General features: G+C 41.1%; 1 protein-coding gene across 3 annotated transcripts in view; it reads left to right on the top strand.

Moving 5' to 3' along the window:
• Window positions 1-13,687, top strand: part of MPPED2 (metallophosphoesterase domain containing 2) — a 103,267-nt gene that overhangs the window by 89,240 nt on the left and 340 nt on the right. For all 3 annotated transcript variants that reach the window (XM_040067461.2, XM_040067462.2, XM_040067460.2), the window contains exons 5-6: window positions 8,233-8,348; window positions 11,064-11,177. In XM_040067461.2, coding sequence (XP_039923395.1) covers window positions 8,233-8,348; window positions 11,064-11,177 — 230 coding nt within the window. The remainder of the gene's footprint in view (window positions 1-8,232; window positions 8,349-11,063; window positions 11,178-13,687) is intronic.

Below are 13,687 nucleotides of genomic sequence, written 5' to 3'. Positions count from 1 at the left end.
TATAAAAAAGACACACCTTTCCTGTAGATGTCATTAAATGTTGTGTATATATAGGAGCAGTACAAGCTGCAGATATAAACGTATAAAAAAGTGCTGAAACACTACATAAAAATATGTGTCTGGAATTCGTCTGTGGCATTAATTAATGAACAAGCTATCACATCTGCTGACCCTCACAGCCTTTTGGAGGAACTACAGAGACTTTATCAATGCTAAAGAATTCTGTTTTAAGGAGCATTCCAAATAATTAAATATCTAGAGGCTGTTTCTTAGGAGCAAAAACCAATTCCACAAATAGGGCAGGTTAACATAACTACTTTGGAGTGTTTTATTTGTTATACCAACTTATATCTGGTGACATTTCTTTCATAATTCACCTAAATGTAACTTATTTGTTTAAAAGGACGACATGTTTCTGTTAATATTTTCCAAATGCTGCTCTTACAAATATATAAAATATCCAACAGAAACTACTGGATGCAATTAGACCTGTTCAGATTTTGCTTTTTTACATGTCAAACACACATGTCAATCCTACCCCAGTGGATTGAAGAGATGCACTATTAAGTGTGTGTTGGGGGAGAGGTCTTTACTTTGTTTTTTGCTTTACTTTAGTGTGTGTTGTCATCACAGAAGCAGAACTGCTAGTAAAAGCCTCTCCCAGACTGACCTGGGGTGGAAGCTTTGTCAATTTACATTTCCTGCACAAATAATAAGAGGAATGTAAAAAATTAATTTAAGATGTGGTAAAATAGCATATTATGATTACACTTACTGTAAGAAATCAAGCATTCAAGCATCGTTCTTAAACATGCACGGCTGTTGAGCAAAATTGAATCAAAATTTTAGACAACTGCTCTTTTTTTCTTTTGTTTCCTCTTTCCCCTGGCATGTCCCTGGGAACAGATATTCGATTTATGTTGTGGTGAGCTTCAGGACCAGAGAGCTCCTTCCTTTAGATAGATATTTTAAGATTCTCTGTGTTTTTATGAAGACCACAAAATTTTACCATAAGAGCTTGAGTAATTTCAGTTTCTTCAGTACAGCAGCATCCTTTGATGCTTCAAGGGTGCGTGCACCCTGCACTGGGAGGCAGTAGGGGAATGAAGGAGTAAATGTGCTCACTCCAGAATGAGAAGCAATTCTACAAGTCAGTGCAGGATGTACTCTGTAGGTCTGAGCTGCTGCCACAGTGCAATACCACTGCCATGTGGGGAAACACCATATACTTAATGTATGGATCCATTTGAGTCTGGTCCTAACTTAAACCAGGTCTACCCTTCAAGCCAGCCCCAGCTATATGCAGCACAGAAATATGTAAGGTCTGATACTTGCTTCTATTCATAGGCTTTTGTAATTCTATTCTTTTTAAAAGTAGAATGAAATTAGCCCTTGAGTCAAGTTTGAATTATTTTCATATTTTGAGGATATTAAAATATCTCCCAGATCTCATTAAGTAAAGCCCTAAATAAAATAATTGCAATACAGTTAGGGATTGGAGAGCCTCTGAAGGTTTGGAGGAAATTTCCTCTTTGATGAGCAGTTCGGATACTTAAGCAAATGCTGTCTGGAGCATAAGCTTGACAAATTCACCTATTCCTTTCCTCTCCTCTCCAGTATTCACAGGCTTCCTGGTGGTGTCCATTGCTCTGCTTCATTGTGTTCTCTACTGCTGTCCTCTGGGAGCCCTGTGCTCTGGGTCCTGCTGTCCTCAGTATCTTGTGATCCTCCAGGACAGTACTGGGGTTTCAACCTCCTGCGTGTCTGCTCCTTTGCTCTCGAGTCTCTTAAACCCCGGACCATTTTTATGTGTTTCTTTACTCAATTTCTTTTGGTTTTCTTTTTATTAAAACACATCTTCCCCACAGATGAGTGTTCTTAAATACTGGCTGTGGTGTTTTGGTATTGTAAAACACAAAGTATGTGAACTGAATGGACAATCATCTGCGAAAAAGGATCATTAAACATTCCAGACATAGGGTAGAAGATGTCAGTGGCTGGTGTGGACCATCAGAGAAGAGAAATAAGTGAAAGGTATCCGCAGAGGTACCAGGCTGTAGATTTGGGGACCAGAGCTCAGTTACCTGTCAATAACAGCTGGGGCAGCAAGGGCAGAGATGTGCAGACACTGACAGAGGAAAGATGCAGGAGGGAATTCTTTTCCTGTACCATTTTCCAGCTGGATGGATGGCTAAAGCTGCACTTGCTCCTGTCCTGTTCCTGTTTTATGTGATAGTCTGGTCCAGATCAGCACATCCATGGAACATGATGTATGGCAGCAGTAAAGGTCCTGGATTTTTCTTTCATTTCATAGCTCTCACAGATCCAGGCATGAATCTCTATCTGACAGGAGTTTAAACTAAAACCTGCACCGACCAGTTTGTACAGTCTGAGGTAGAAATTGAGAATGACTTGGTGCAAGGAGTGTGCCAGGTCGCTCTGGCTGATGAGGTGATCCTGCAGTTTCTCATTGTGAAGGACTGCTCCCTAGGGAAAAGGCACTGCATGGGTCTTTCCCTCCAAACACGGTGGAAGATGGGGGGTCAGTGGAAAATAGGGGGTCGTGCTTCTCAAATGCTTTGTCCTTTAGATAACCAGCATTTAGAGGTTAGAGACTGTAAGTTAAAAGACAGAGAGAGAGAGAGAGAGTGAGAGAAACCTGCAAAACAAAACCAATCAAAACAACCAGCAGGTTGTTGAGGTTTCAGGTTCTCTAACCTTGTCAAAAGAGCTGAACTCTGTTTTAGAGACTTCCTGAGTTAAGTGCAGGCTGGTAATAAGGAGGTACATGTAGTAACACGGTAACATAATTGCAGTACTGATAATTCACTTTTGTGAGAGCTTCAGCTGTTTAAAGATGCAGGGTAAGCAAAATCCCAGGGAGCCGGGCTCCGTGATGCTTCTTCCTGCTCTGCGTTATTATTCTCACTTTCTAAATGGGACACTGAGGCACAGCAGGTAAGTGCTAGTGGGAATGACATTCAGCTCGAGCCCCCAGGCTGTGCCTCTCACTGATGTCACAACACTGCATATAATGAGCACATTTAGGAAACAATTTAGCCTTTACCATTTCCTGGTGGTTGTTACATTATGAAGAAGCATTTGAATCTCCGCTATAAAAAGAAGCTTAACCAAAAAAGTACTTTCGTGGCACCGAAGGCAAGTTTCAGAGCCTTTACAGAAGCTGTTGTAAAATGCGCTTCCTCAATCCATTGTGCTCTTGCCGTGCTCAATCCTTTGTCTCGGTGATTGCGCAGGCCGTCTCTCCTCCCTGCCCTTGTCCCTGTTTGCGCATTCCCGGTGGGCACTCTGTGCGTGGAGTCGGTGTGCTGCTGGCCCTGGCAAATTCCTGCGTGCCCCCGGGGCCGGGGGGCACTGAAAGCCTCTCCTTCTCCCCGCACGAAGGGCACTGTTTGTGGCTGGTTTGTCACTTTGCAGTCTGCGCTCTGTGCTCCGCTGCACGGCCGCAGCTTTCACCCGGGCCTGGAGCAGGGTGTTTGTAGGGGGGTCCCGCAATGAAGCGAGCCTGGGGGTGCACGTCCGTGTCCTGTCTCAGCATTTCTGTTCTGCTGCTGGAACTGGCTCGCTCCCTCGTGAGGCAGGTCTGTGGGCTCAGTTTGAATGCTGACAAAAATAGAGAGGGCATTTTGTTATTGTTATTGGTTGTGTGGAAATGCTTCCCACTGGGACGCCTTTTACACGCTCCCTCAGCTGTTATCCCGTGGAAGGAGACGGACTGAGAGTTTTGCCTCCCGTGCACTTTACTCATTGGATTAAGGATAAAATTGAGGCTTTCCTAAAAGACTGAGTAGCCTTAAAAATATGAGTGAATATTGGGATTAAAGACCTATGAGATTTTTTTTTTTTTTTCTAATCCTGTTTAGAAGTAACTGTTGAAATAAATGGATTCACTGGTGGAGTTAAGAGGAAAATGTGAATCTAGAAGGTCTCATTGTACATTTACCTTTTGATTTGTTGAACCCTGAGGATCAGGTAATGAAATTCATGAGTCAGAGAAGAGATGAAAGTAGGTTGTAGGAGTTACCAACCTTTAAAAGCATTAACGTCCCAGAAGGAGTAGACATTCTGTGTTACCTGGATGAACTTGGCTGTGGCTTTGTGTCTCCTTTCCTCATGTGATAATGTTACTTCTGAGGTGAATGCACTGAGGAGCTTGATTTTTTTGTGTCATGAAATGATGCACCATTTGCTGTGCTTTTGTTGTGGGTTGGTTTGGGTATGGTTTTTTGGTTTTTTGGTTTTTTTTAAGTGTATTAGTAAAATAATAAAGCCATACAGTGCTTACTTGGGAAAAGGGAGATCTGATCACCTGCTGAAGCTGCAGCTCTCTGCTGTTAAAAGCAGATGGATTTTTGTGTCCTGTCCGGGGGTTCTCCCAATACGCCTGTAAAAGGAGGATGAGTCTTGTTGGGAAGCTTAACGTTCCCTCCTTCCTGGCATCATGTCAAGTAATGTCTGCATCCCTTGCAGCACAAGGTGTGAAGATAATTTGCAGCCTCCTGCGTAAGCATTCTTTTAATTGCAGAAAGCGTAGCTTCCAAAACGCCAGGCGGAGGGGAGTCTGTGGGGATTCCTGTGCAGAAATGAAGAACTGAGGAGAGCAAGGATGGGCCAGGTGTCTGCCTTTCATGAGGATATTCCCTGTGTCACATCTGGTGCCAGCATAGCTGCTCTCCCTAAATGATAAGGAAGCTTTGCAGTCGAGGTGAGGGCTGAGCTGTCAGGTGAGCCGGGGATCAGGAATTACTGTCACGGTTTGATGGCACGTGAGGGATGCTGTGAAGTGTGGCATGGTTCTGACGAGCAGAGCCTCAATTAGGTCCTTCTGCACACGGCTGACACGCCAGGCATCGGGCGTGAAGACGTGTTCTGGTCCATCAAACGTAAAATGACAAAATCATTTGTAATCTCTCATTACCAGTCCCTGGGGGTTTTCCGTCTATGCCTCCCTTGTGGCATTATTCAACAGCCAATAACTTTCTGCTATTGCCAGCTATACTTAAAAACGAAGTTTAGGAATTAACTGAAATCTTTTACTTAGAGATCCATAGGAAAAATAATTAGGTCAGATCTGAAATATTGCTACGAATGACTAAGTAGCCTTTATTAATTACTTGCGCTTGATTGTAATTTACAACGAGTGGGTGTAAGTGCTTTTACCCCTCTAATTCTCTCTCCCACCCCATGGGAGGTAATGAGCAAAGGGCTGTGTGGTGCTTGGCTGCTAGCTGGGGTTAAACCATGACAGTGCAATCAAAGTTCGTTATCTGCATTTCTTCCTAGGTAGGAAGTGGTTTCTCACAGTAAGTAATCAGCTTGAAAATACGTTGCAGAAGGCACCTAACTCGGTGCACAGATTTTTTCTTCTAAATTATTTAAACATTGAGAGTGACCCTATTTAACCCTTATGTATGCAAAAAAAGGCACTAACAGGAGTAAAATACTGCTCTCTTATACCCCTTGACAGGACACTACCTACCTACAGGGCAGGCTTTGTCTTTCCTGCACGTATTTAAACTTTTCTAGGATAACCAGCCGTTCAGTGTCCACTCATGGGATTCACAGCACACCGACCCCATCTCGTCTTTCCTGCAACACAGCAAACATCAGGTCACCTTCCATGTGATCCCATCTAAACCTGAGCCCATGCCATACAGCTGTTTGGCTTCTTGGTGGTGTTTTGAACATATGTTTGGCTTTCTGGCAAGGCCTGAACTCCCTACAAAAGGCAGGGACCCTCAGTTTGCCTGGCCAGTGTGCAGTGCAGTCAGGAATTATGCACTGTTTCATGTTTTAAATGCCTAAAGCCTAAATCTGTAACCCAGGTGTTCTTCCAGTCATGCCTGCTTTTCTCTTTGATTGACCCATTTTGTATGAAAACTTTTAGTATATTAAATAAGTACTTGACCATCTTATTTTGTGCACATGCTTGCATAAAGAGGAAGGTTTCTCAAAAGTTTTCCTGCCAGTGGATTCCCATGTGGTGCCTGTTAGTCACAGCTAATTACAGAGGTTGGTGAATGAGGAATATATCTGAGCTCAGGTTCCCCTCCTCCTCTTTCCACAGTGCTTCAGAAGAAAATGAAATAAAAATCCTGCAGACAAATCTAGGTTTTTCTGTGGCTGTAGTCTCCAAAGAGCTCCAGAGAAATCACAGACGTGGTTTCATGTTTCAGGTTTAACTATGCTGTAATAACTACAGTCTTATCTGCAGGAGAAATGCAAGTGGGGAAAGAATCATTAATTGACAGTGATAAGTTTGACCCAAGCTCTGTGTGTTTGTTTGTTTTCAGCAGCTGAATGTTTAGCCAAATGGTATTTTAACTTCTGAGTGCAGCCTTGAAGGTTACAATAATCTTGACAGGTTAAAACCTAGGAATGTTATAGGAAAGGAAACTTAGATACATGTTTCAGGAAAGCCAATCCTAGAAAAGCAGAAATTCTTGTGGTTTAGTTAAAGCCAAGACACAGCCTTCAGTTTTAATTCAGCTGCATACAAACCTCCTGCGAGGTACACCGACCTTGCTTTACAGCACAGGAAGTTTTTGGGTGCTTCAGTGGGTGCAAGGCAAGGCAGCCTGTGAGAGGCAAAGCTTCATGGCTGAGCACGTGAGGAACCCACAGCTCACATAAAATGTTTGACTAACATCTAATTTTCCTATCTTTTGTTAGTGTTCATTCAGGAAGTCTGCTAGCTTGAATGAGTTCCTGTGTGTGTGTGTGTAGTATGAGTATTATCCAGCAGGACTACATGGGATATGTCTATTATTTGTTACAAAGGCACCAGTGACCTTCCTGCCCCTATATTAGCAGTGCCTGCTGTTTTTCCATACTGCTGATTGTCAGGAATGCAGATCATCTATATAACTGGGTACAATCCTCACTGGTCAAATTATTGTCTCGGGAAAACAAAATGCTTTCATTATAAAAAAATAAAAATTAGAGATGTAATCTCAGCAGGACATTCCCACTTAAATGCATATTTGAGGCTGGAAAAATGAATAATTTAGCAGATAGAGGAGGCAGATTACATAATGAAATTACATAGGACTCTAATGATCTCTGTTTTTAACAGGTATGGGGTTTTTCAAGGTTGATTTGTGGTTGTTTTTTGTCCCCAGTTTTTGTCTTCTGTTTTCCGAACTGCAGCACACAGAAGACTTCAGGTGTAGCTTAAACTTTCAGAAATGTGACTAGGTCTAGGACAGGAGTATTCTACCTAGAAAACAAAGTCTAAAACTGTTGCCTGAGCTCTAGAAAACACATACATGGATGCAAGCTCTTAAAATTAGTACAGTACTAAGAGCTGTATAAAAGGTTATCGGTAACAAATCTAAATATTCCTGTATTTCAGCAGAGCAATTGTTTTGTGTACTTATTTGATAGGGAAAGAATTTGTTATGATATACCTGTATCAAAATTATATGCTATATTTTGAAAAAGCGATATGTTAAAAAGGTACTCCTAGAAGATGTACTTGTCATTGCTACATGCTTGGGTTGGTGAATAAACTGATCTCTCAGAACAACTCTGTGCTATGCTGGAGAAAACTGAGGGTATCAGTTTTCCTTGAGAAATACTAAATGAATTTTAAATGATAAGATCTCTTTAAAAAGTCACTGTGAGGCTAAACATTGTGTGACGGAGATCTCTAGGAGGCTCAGGAGTTCAGAAAGCAGTTGGGTGACAGAGTTCTGGTATTAAAAGTGATAAAAGGGGCAAGTTTGAATTTAGAGAAATGTCGTGGCACGGATTCTGCCTCTAGCTGCCACATTGAGCCACTTGTTGAACTGTTACTGCTGCCCTGTGCTGGGAGAAAAGGATTTTTGCCTCCAAAATTTTTTGGGGGTTGTTTTAGTAGTTAGTATAGGGAAGGAGTTCTAGTGTTTAAAGATTTCCAAACTTTGATAAAGAGCTTGAGATTTAGACTTTGTTATTTTAGTGTTTTCTCCTTTCTCTCTAGTGAGTAAATGCCCCCAGGGCTGAATGCTCTTGAAGTACAAAAATAACATCAGACATTAATCTAAATTCAAATGTATATTTTAACATATGTATGTATTTGAATCAGTGTGTGTTAGAGGCATCCACTTCAAAAAGGCTGTCTGCAGGTAATCTCTGAAGCACAGAAATTGCTTTAATTCAGAAAAAAAATTGGAGAAGGGAAGAGATTTTTATTTTACACTGATGCCGTTTGTCTTATTTTCCCCAAAGGACACCATGGTTTAATGGATGGGGCTTTAATCTACCCAGAGGTCAGTCTTTGCTAGACAAGTGGAACCTTATTCCTGAGGGAATTGATATACTAATGACACATGGACCTCCCCTTGGTAAGTGAAACAAAGGTTCTGTGTGATTTTTTTGCATGAGAATTTTACCTTCAAAATAAGCAAAGTTGATAATGCTGTAAGATATACTATAATTGCACCCAAACGAAATACTATGGATTAAAAACCTTTCTGAAAGAAGTGGAAAATGATGATTAGGCTTAGGTGATCTGTTGAGTTTCCATAAAAAACTTGATTTTTTTTATTAAATTCAAGCTAGGGAAGATCAAATATCCGACTCCATAACCATTATAGTTTGACATTTTATTTAAGAATAGTATTCATCTGACAATCAGTTTGCAATCCCATGTGACTTTTTAGAGATTGACTAAAACTCTTGAAACCTTTTCTCACTACAGTGTCATGTCATTTTAAGGTTTGAGAGTAGCAGTCAAGAGTTTGGAACTATGCAGTCACATATTCTCCTTGATAATGTCCTTGTAAACTTAGAATATGTAAGAACAGTTTTAAAGGTATTCATTGGCTTATAAAAAATTTGTGAAGGAATACAATTATGTTCTCAGATAATTGTTCCTAACTTGGTCTAATGACAGGTGAGCACCAGTCTATGAATGCATAATTTGTTTCTTCATTAGGTAGCTAAAGTTTCTCATTTAGTTGAATTTTGCTTGTCTTGTCAATATGAGTCATTTGTCGATCTCTGTTTTAACTCTTAAGATCTGAACTACTAAGTTCTGATAGTCTCAGAAGGACACCAGATACTCACTCAGCAGAGGCAGGAGTACTCAGTTTTGGCATATCTGAAGTCGTTAAAGCCCACAGTAAAACCATTTGGAAAGCCCCACTATCCCTTCTCCATCCTGTGCCTCACAGGGCAGTATCTCATTATTTACTGCCTTTCCTCAAGGCACATGGGGCAAGCAGCCTGGGACTGTATTTTAAGTATCTCAGTTGGGTTTACAACAGCTGAGCCTTTTATAAATATGACTTACCAGGATAAGGAAGTGTGGCAGTCTCTTCATTGCCCTTACTGTGAGAAGAGTGATTTTGTCAGGGTTTTAGTAAGCTCTTTGCAGTCCAAGGGGTCAGATCACACAATCACAGGAAGTGACCGAATCACAGTCGCTCACTACGTTCATTGTAGTGAATATGTAAAATCTTCTCTGAATTGCATAGTGCCATTATAAAGCAGCATTTCAAGTGCTTCCAGGCTGGCTCAATGTTCTCATAGCATTTCGTGGTGACCGTGGAGTCAGGAATTAATGCATGCTTATGTTTTTTACCACAATTAAGTTAAGAGTCAGCAATCTAAGCCAAGCTAAGGGAAAAAAAAAAAAAAAAAAAGTCCAGAAAGTTTTTGACCAATGTTCTTACTGCTCCTTTTATATTCTGGTTAGTTTTTTAATGCTACTTAGAGAATGTTGTAAGATGATCAGCAAATTCCCTTTAACCTTCCTGGAGCTCCCTGCGTGCTGCTGTGTTAAGGCAGTGACACAGCATCCCCTGACAGCAGAGCCGCCGGATATTGCAAACCAGGGCCTTGAACAGCACTCTCTTAATTGCTTAATTTTCTCAAAGAAGCAAAAAAAAAACCCCGCAAGTGTGTTTGTAATGTTTCATGGGTGCTGTTTTAAATGGGTTGTTCATCCATCTGCTCTGAATTGGGTTCATACAGAAATACTGTGATGTTGCAGACACTATTGAATACTCACACTTAAATTTTGTGTTTGAAGGAGATAATGCAGTTCAGTTTCAAAAGGCTGGCACTGTATCTTAACTACAGACACAGATTAGGTGTCAGTACTGTGGCTAAAATGAGGGGCTCTAGCTCTCAGCCTGCATGACAATATTGACAAAACACTGCTTTTTAAATAAGTCTTTACTTATTAATATTAAGTAAATATCAAGGGAGGTAGAGCCGTAACTGGACTCTTTGGTGACTCTAAATTTTAGCCAAGTTCATGTCCCATCATGTTGTTACTACCTGGGATTACCCTTGGCACGAGCTGTAATTATGCTAAAGACAGTAGAATGGTGCTACAGCTGAATGTGGCTCCTGATTTCCCTTTTGTTGCTCCTTGTTCACCTTGCCCTGCTGATCCTTTTCCATGCTAGTCCAGGCTGCAGGCTCCTGTAGGCACTCATGTCAGGTTTTGTACATTTTTCTGTATTATCCGTAAGACCAAGTGGCAACGTGGTCAATTAGCGCTGGCTTGCTGGAAGCTGTTTTGCAATTTTTGCATTGCTTGAGGCGGGTGACAAGGGCTCAGAAGTAACCTGATGCTTGCAGACCACGGTCCTCCAGAAATTGTGGGAGTCTGTATTTTAAATCTTTTGGGGTGGCAGCTGTACTGAGTTGTAGCTCAGCTCATCTTCTTGGGCTGTTTCATTTCTGGAGTAATCACATAGCTGGCTTGGGAAGCTGACTGCTGTAAGAGCCGGTGAAAGGGAAGAAAAATCTGCAGCAGTGCCAGGAATAAATGTTCCCAGAGTTTCAAGGTGGAAGACGAGTTTAAACCCATAGTTTAAAAAAACAAATCACATCCAGAAAAATATTAATGCAGATGGAGGGAGGAAATCTTAAGGAAGGCAAAGTGACAGTGAAACATTTCTTAAAAGCCATTGTGTGCTTTAATGGAGAGGTTATGACTAGAGATAATGTAATAAACCCTGTGTGAATTATGACTTCCTGAAAGACTATGTGAAACCTTACCTGAATAGGGAAAATTAATAGTATTGATTGTGTTTTGCCTTCAGGTTTTAGAGACTGGGTTCCAAAGGAGCTGCAGAGAGTGGGCTGTGTGGAGCTGCTGAACACAGTGCAGAGGCGAGTCAGGCCCAAACTCCATGTCTTTGGTGGGATTCATGAAGGTAAGGAGCAGTGCTATTCCCTGCTTCATCTCAGATTTCAAGCACATTTGGATGGTGTATTGCAGTGGATAATGGCATATTGGATTAAAGTAGAGAGGGAGTTCAGGGAAGCGATTGCATGCGCGGCACTTTGTAAATTTATTCCAGAATTAAAACAGACTGCTTCAGGAATGTGTGCTACATTTAGCCACCTACATCTTTCACTGTGCAAAGGTTGTTCTATACAGGTTATTTGAAAGCAATTCAAATTTTGACAAACTTGGTTAGTGAAACAGATGAGATTCCCCACACTTGCAAGCCAAAATGAAAATTATCCCCATTACTCCAAGTACAGGAGCTAAGAAAGATGCTAGAGAAAAAAAGAGAATGCGAAGACAACTTGCTGCCTCTGCTCACCTCCCTCAGAGTATAAGGAGAAGCAGAAAGCAGGGCATCTCAAGTCAGGCATCAGAAGCAGTCACTGCCAGAACTCACTTTGCACACATTTCTAAAAGCACCCCGTAATGCAGTCTGTACTCTCTGTGTTACCCTCCAGGATCTCATGTTTTGGAAGAGATATTGCCCCTCTCTCAGTGCCAGGACATGCAGAGTGTGAAGCTTCAGAAACAATGAGCTCAGTTTGTGGCAGTGGAAGAGACTGAGAGATTAAATACATTCTGGAGATACTTAAATATTTAATACGGTTTTGTCGCATTCATTTGGCTGAGAGACTAACACTAGGAGTTCTGCCTGAGAGTGTAAGACTTCATGACCCTAGACCTCAAAATTACACATTAAATGTTTTATACTCCCCCCTCCCCAAAGGTTTCTCCATTGTCTCTAACTAGATTCTCCATAGGCCTAAGGATTTTTGAGGATTTCATAAAAGAAAAAGAAAAAAAAAAGGACAGCTTTCTCTGCTAGTTGGTTTTTCTGAAACGCTTGTGACTTCATACAATGATTCCAATGCCTGGCATCTGTAAATAAAGAGTTTGCACTGGGAATACCAACATGACCCTCTGCATAGAGGCATAAATAACAGTCTTTTAAAGCACCCGGGAGAAGATTGGTTTTTTTGTACAAATACTAGTACTTGCATATTAAAATAAATGAAGAGAGCAAGACTTCCAGCTAAAATATGTAAATTGTCTACAGCCTTTGTAGGCACATTGGGTGGTGAAACTAGAGGTTGATATAGTGCTAAGGGTGGGAGAGGAGGGTGTCTGAATGTTTAAGACCATCATTATGAGAAAGCAACAAGAAGAATGCTGCCATGTGCAGCACCCTACATTTAAATCTCCTGGGAAAGGTGGTAGGACATAATAAAAGTAAACATTCAAATAAATTCTTATAAGAAGACCACCAAAAAATGAAAATTGTTTCTAGTACTTACACAGAAGACATAAGAATGTCTTGTTTCAGTACAGGAAGAAATAGCAAAGCGTTCAGAGCATTATCTTACAGTGCAATTAATTTTTATCCAACTCCAGCTGAGATGAACATGCACCACATTTCCTTGAACCAACAGATGCTATACACACATTAAGGTGATGCAGGTTTTTTCCTCCAGTTGATAAGCAAAACAACCACAAACAAGGTTTTTCCCACCATGAGATGATCTACATCAAAATTGCTAGTCCAAATAAATAAAGTAATACAGGTGGACAGTGCAGCAATTCTGAAGTGATTATTCTTTCTGATAGGCACCGTGGGTAGCTGTATTTATCTTCGCTTTCAGACAGTGGTGATCATATACTCTATCATAATGGTTTGAAAGAAAAACATTTTTCCTCTGAGGGTTTGCAATGGAAAGCTCTCTTCCTCCTTGAAACCCTGGGGGGTTTTTTCAATTTTTTTTTTTTTTTTTTTTTTGAGTGCATTTGGGTCCAAATACTTCCTGGATGTTTTCAAACTTCTTTGTTAGCTTTTTGTGGACATCAGCTGAAAACAAAACCACTTTTATAAATACTAATAAAAAAATTATATATATAATAATGCAGTTGTAGAATGGTTTGGCTTGGAAGGGACTTTAAGGATCATCTCATCTCAAGCCCTCCTCCATGGGCTGGGATGATTTCCACTTGAGCATCTTGCTCAGAGCCCCGCCCAGCCTGGCTTTGAACACTGGCAGACACAGCTTGTGCATGTGTGTTTTTGTAACCTGCTGATGAGTTCCTGAGGCCTCAGAAGCCACCGTGAACACCAGCTCAGCATTGCTAGGGTGAGGAACTGCGTGATTAGGGCTAGCACGGGAGAGATGACAGAGTTCAGGTCATTTGGTGGAGAGGAGGTGTTTAGGCTAAATTAAAGTTACTTCTAAATCTTTTGCTTCTGAATGGTCATTTTCTTCTGACAGACATGACGGGCATGCAAACTATAGCTCTCTAATTAAGTAATTAGAAAAAGAACATGTGTGGTTTGTGTTTCTGCCACACCCCGTTGCAACAGAGGATTTTCCAGCGGCGAACAGAAGTTTGTACATAAACCAAAAGCGCCCGTTCTTCTCTCAAACACAGTTCCCTGTATTTTTT

This window comes from Hirundo rustica, chromosome 6 (genome assembly GCF_015227805.2).
Source record: "Hirundo rustica isolate bHirRus1 chromosome 6, bHirRus1.pri.v3, whole genome shotgun sequence".
NCBI lineage: Eukaryota > Metazoa > Chordata > Aves > Passeriformes > Hirundinidae > Hirundo > Hirundo rustica.
The sequence above is the reverse complement of the archived record's forward strand: the minus strand, read 5'-3'. Positions and strand labels throughout refer to the sequence as shown.